The 5,481-nt window shown below is 37.0% G+C and overlaps 1 protein-coding gene across 1 annotated transcript in view; it reads left to right on the top strand.

Annotated features, from left to right (window-relative positions):
- The first annotated feature begins 1,832 nt into the window (after positions 1–1,832).
- PTPN1 (protein tyrosine phosphatase non-receptor type 1) overlaps positions 1,833–5,481 on the top strand; it is a 13,557-nt gene continuing 9,908 nt past the window's right edge. The window contains exons 1-3 of the mRNA XM_010171557.2: positions 1,833–1,941; positions 3,156–3,256; positions 5,232–5,330. Coding sequence (XP_010169859.1) covers positions 3,221–3,256; positions 5,232–5,330 — 135 coding nt within the window. The 5' untranslated portion in view covers positions 1,833–1,941; positions 3,156–3,220. The remainder of the gene's footprint in view (positions 1,942–3,155; positions 3,257–5,231; positions 5,331–5,481) is intronic.

The following is a 5,481-nucleotide window of genomic DNA, read 5'->3' as shown; positions in this document are numbered from 1 at the left end:
GGTTGTTGTTTTTGGTTGTTTGTCTTATTTTTTTAACACTTACAAAAATAACATATGTAGGCTCTGTGGGAAATGTGGTTAGAGATCTAGAAAGCCATTTTTCCTAGTTCCCTGTTTTTTTCTCTTGTTAATCCTGTACAGTCAGTACAGAAGAAAAAAAAAACCCTCTGCAAAATACAAAGTCACCAACCTAGCGTTGGAGATGAATTTATGAGGACACCTATTTTAGCTGCCTCATGTTTGAGATATTAGACTGTGGCAGTCAAGATCATGTTCTCCAGACTGCATTCTTCATAAGCAAATACTGGCAGCCATGTGTTAAGTTATAAAAAGATAGCAGCTGATGTCAGGGCTTATTTCAGTGAGGAGCCATTTCAGAATACTGTACTAATTTTGAGCAGGTATACATAAACTAGAAATCTTCCCTTGACCTGTAGCATTCAGTGTAAATTGATACATATCTGAATAATAAGGTAGAAAAAAATGAACAGTTAATAAGCTGCAGTAGATAGCCCACTTACATAAAGAATCATGTTGGTTTATTTTTTTTTAAACTGAGAAGAACCAAAAACCAGTTTGGTTTGGCCTGTATTTTAGGGATTAGATTTGCTGGTATAAAATCCTCCTGTTCTGATGTTGGAAAGTTTCCACAATTTGAAACAGAACCTGAGCTAATTTGAAACTATTAATAGAGAAGTGGCCAGCCTTTCTGTGCAAGTGATCTGTGTGTCACAAGCAGCCCTCCAAATGCACTAACTTATGTGCGTGGAAGCCTCTTCTCCAGTGGCATTGGATGTGGATCAGCACCATGCTCAAATGTGTCTGTATCTGGACAGATAATTAATATTAAACTCCACTTCATTTGGTTGGCAATGTTTAACAAAATTATTTTCATCCAATGAAAAGAGATTAATTTAGCTCAATAATTTATTTTTAATGATTTTTTTTAATGGCCTCTGGGCTAGGTTCATTTCATGTATGTGCATGATGTCTTGATGTCTGTCTTAGGATTTCTTAAACTTAATTATGCTATTGAAATATGAGTTCTACAGTAAATCCATTCCTTTGGTTTTCATTGATTTCAGGTAAATCTGAGAGTTTCACCCTGAAGTTCTCAGTACTATAATTTTTAAGACTTGCATATTTATGCAGTATTTATTTACCATGTGAAGTTCTGTTTCTACAAGTTGGGACTAATGTCCAAGGACAGCACAATAGCACAATTCTTTTTATTATAACTTTTGAAACTGCCTCAGATAGTTTAGCTACTATATGCATCTGAAAAGCTGAAAGAGAATCTAATTATATGCTTGAGATGATGTATGTGTTTTAGTTGGGCATGTGAATTGGATACAAATAACTTGCCCCATTTCCAGCTTTGTGACATCTTGCTGATAACTCAAGATGTAAGCAATCTTAGACAAGTCACCACACCATGTGGGTGTTTGACACCAAGGAGTAGACAAGGTTTTTTCTATCATGATTAATGTTTTCGAATTGCTGCTGGGTCAGAAGTACAATTGATAGTTTTACTAATAGTGGAAGCAGTTGTTTAAAGCAGTTTATATGAAAGTCCTTTGAGGCAGAGACCCTGCTCCATCAGGAGTGTACAGGCATAATGCCTGGTAAATGTTCCACTACTTTATTATGCAAGCTAATATTTTAACAGAGAAATAGTGTTATGTTCTGATAAATTTAAACTCAGTTCTTAAATTGAAGCCCAAAGTGCTTTCTGTCCAGAACTCCCACACATGAAGATGTGAAGTCAAATGAGTATTTGTCTTAAAATAGCTAATGGTATGATGATATTAGATGGATTCATATCTAAGACTTTATTTTTTTTGTTTCAGGACATCAGGCATGAAGCCAGTGATTTTCCATGTAAAGTGGCCAAACATCCCAGAAACAAAAATAGAAATAGGTACAGAGATGTCAGCCCCTGTAAGTACACTTTCTTTTCCATTGTTCTAACAGACTGTTGACCTCTGATGACTTCTTCTAGCAGCTAAATGTTCTTTGTAAGAACAGGATTTCTGTTAGACGGCTATGCATCCATGACAAGTATTTTTGTTAATATATTTATTTATGAGATAGATGTCATGGGCTCCCATTACATCCATAGGGAGTGCAGAGAAGTACAGGACTGCAGTTAAATGGCCGGCAAATTATGCTTAATGTATTGGACACTAAGGGAAGTTCACAGCTGATTTGCTAAACTGCCTTCTCCACACTATAAAGGACAAGGCCTGTTCTGGGACTTCTTCCCCTCTTCAGATTCTGTCACTGGGCAAATGTCTATCTTCTGTTCAAAGGCCAGAGTATTATTGTATATCAGCAAACTTTTATACTTAGCTGTTACTGAAGTCTTTGGGGCAGTTGACTAGGAACAGTAATGTTGCACATAGTTTGCTTTACTAAGCTGCTTTAATATTTGGGGTTGTGAGTAACGAATAGTTCCTTTTTGCTTTTAGATAATACTGCTTCCAGTCTGTTTGGCTTTCTTGCAAAATGTGGGAACTCTTGTGTGTGGTTTTTTTGTTGGTGGTTTGTGTTTTTAATCTCAGGTGGAGCAAGCTGAGCCTAACAAAAGTGCAATGAAATTACATTTGCTGTAATTCTTGAATTTTGATCATTCTGTACATTAAGGTGCGGTTGGGTTGGGAACAGCAGCTAAATGTCTATCAGAAGAATTAAGAAGTCTCTTGTTCTATTTGTCCAACGTATGTTTAGGCAAACCTTAAACAACCTTCAGCAAGCTGAGTTTGAATGTTTAAGCTGCAAAAGATAAGCAGCTGTGTGATTAGATTTATTTAAAAACAGTAACTCGATAACTATACAAATAGGTCAGTGGGATCTGGTTTGCAAATTATCGTTGTGATTACTTCCGATGCAGATATTTCCATTCTTGCCTAATGTTTTCTTGGAAGATGGAGTGCAGCTTCTGCTCACTGCTCTGCTGTAGTGTTGTTCTTGTAGTCCCCGTATTTTACTTTCAGAGTTACAAGCACCAGCGAACACTTCTGCCCTACCTGTGATTAAACTCTTTCCATTCTTCAGGATGACTCAGCTTTTTTGATCCTAACATCTGAGGAGGTTGTGCATGGATTGTGCTGTGTTGCATATACATTAACCAGTGTTTTCTAATTATGCTGCAGTTGATCACAGTCGAATTAAGCTAAACCAAGGTGACAATGACTATATCAATGCTAGTTTGATAAAAATGGAAGAGGCCCAAAGGAGCTACATCCTTACCCAGGTAATTGCTGGCAGTGGATAATAAAAATCATATGGCAATTTGAGTTGTTTTTCATGGGTTTTCTTTAGCCTTATTATGTTTGTTTTCTTTATTGTAAAGCTAGTTAAGTGTATATAAACATCTCTGTGTGTATATAAACATATCCATAGAACAATTTTACAGAAATACTGCATATTTCTTCCTGCTTCCTGTCAGCACTGACTGACTCTTTGTAGAGTTTTTTTGGCCACTTTGTGTATCTGACTTCAGATCCATCTAGGTTACAAGCTAACGTACCTCTAGAAATCTGCTGGTTGGCTTATGACAAACAACACTTAGATGTGGTTGAAAAGAATCACACTTCTACATGGAAGGCCAGCACAAAGGCTTGAGACCACTGCAGTCTTAAGTTGCCTGACAGATTCTCTGAACAGAAGTGATCCTCACTTAATGGGAGGGCTTCACATTTACAGAACTATAAGTATGAATTCCGAGATGTTCAAAACCTATTTGAAATAACATATTTTCAATATAATGGATATTTGTGTGTTATGTTGAGTGGGGCAGACGTTAACTAAAGCATACTAGGGAATTCACTTGAGCTTCTGTTTCAAATAAGCAGTGTGCTCCACCATGTATTTTTTATTGACTGTCCTTCTGAAAGTGATGATGTTGTAGTATTTACGAATAGTGTAGCTCCTCGTAACATGACTTCCAAAATGTCTAAGGTGGGCAACGCTGATGCTTCTACCTTTAATGTGAGAGTGGAAAGCTATGAATGCAGAATTTAGTGATGGGAATTTGAGGGGTGGGAGGGAAGTGGCTGTTTTTCACTGAATCTGTGCATTCCACACCTATCTATATAACAAATTTAAAAATACCCGGATGCCCGGTTGTCTTGTTCTGAGAGCTGGCAACTGTGCCAGAATTGTTGTTTGTCCTAAATGTTTGGTTCCCTGGAGACTGTCCTGGTCTCTAATCTTGACTCTTTTTTTCACCCTTTCCTCCCACACTTTAGATAAAAGTAGACTGGGATTAATATTTTCAAGCAGCAGCTCTTCCTTCCTGTTTCAGGAGAATAAAGATAAATCTAAGGAAGAAGTGGACAGTACAGTGTTCAATATGAAAATGATTCTGTGCACACAGCCCTTATTCCACTTGATCATAGGGTTGAACTGGTAGACCTGTATGTAGAATAGTCAAATTTACATCTTACTGGTACAGTTATCTGTTCTGATCCAGAATTTAATGGATTTGAATGGCTTTATTTAAATCCAGTCATCCTTTCTGAGGACCCTGGCCATCTGTTTTGTTTGAGGAAAGTGATGGATAGCAAATATGAGAGGCACAATGATGCTGGATTGTGTTGCCCAAAATTCAGAGCAATGGTTTTAGAGTTGAAAGTGGCAAAGGATCATGGCACCAACAAAAAGTTACAAGGAAATCTACCTTGTGAGTAGATAGTAGCCTTTAAAAGGAGTTATAATTTTGTTCAATCCCAAAGCAGATCCATGAGGATTCTTTGTTACTGATTTGGCATTGCTTCAGTCTTTTCAATGTTTGTCCATTCAGTCTAGTAATTTTTGAGACCTATGAATAATAATGATGCATTGCAGAATGGTTCAACGTAGACGTTAATTCTGCTCTTAGTTAATGAGGTTTTATTTCCCCATTACTTTTATATACCTTTCCTAAGAAAATTCTCTCAGCATTTTTTACTCCCAGTTCTCTTCTCACAAATGAGACTACTTCTCTCTTCTTGTTATGTATGAGGGGAAAAGATGAACCATGCTTTCATGGGTAAATTCATAGTGGGGAAAATGAAACTTAAAACTGTATCACTGCAAATTTATTTTCTTTCTTTTTTACAGATTGAAATGAGAAGTTCTTTGTTACTTGTCTAAATTTATTGCCTAGTGCAGTAACTTTTACTGAGGAACATTGCACTGACATTAACAGAAAATAATGCTTATTTCTGGGGATTCTGTCTCTGCAGGGACCTTTGCCAAATACTTGTGGTCACTTTTGGGAGATGGTTTGGGAACAGAAAAGCCGTGGTGTTGTCATGTTGAACAGAGTGATGGAAAAGGGATCCGTAAGTACTCACCCAGTTCTAGCTATCTGTTCATTGCATGTTTATGTTTTTTCTTTAAAAAAACACACAAAACAAAACCAACAAAAAACCCCAACAAAAAACAACTGAAAGAATGGGGGGGGTGGGAGGTGACCATAAGTAATTTTATCTA

The sequence above is a fragment of the Antrostomus carolinensis genome, unplaced genomic scaffold (assembly GCF_000700745.2).
Source record: "Antrostomus carolinensis isolate BGI_N321 unplaced genomic scaffold, ASM70074v2 scaffold2207, whole genome shotgun sequence".
NCBI classification, from domain to species: Eukaryota; Metazoa; Chordata; class Aves; order Caprimulgiformes; family Caprimulgidae; genus Antrostomus; species Antrostomus carolinensis.
This window is presented reverse-complemented; position numbering and strand designations above follow the sequence as displayed.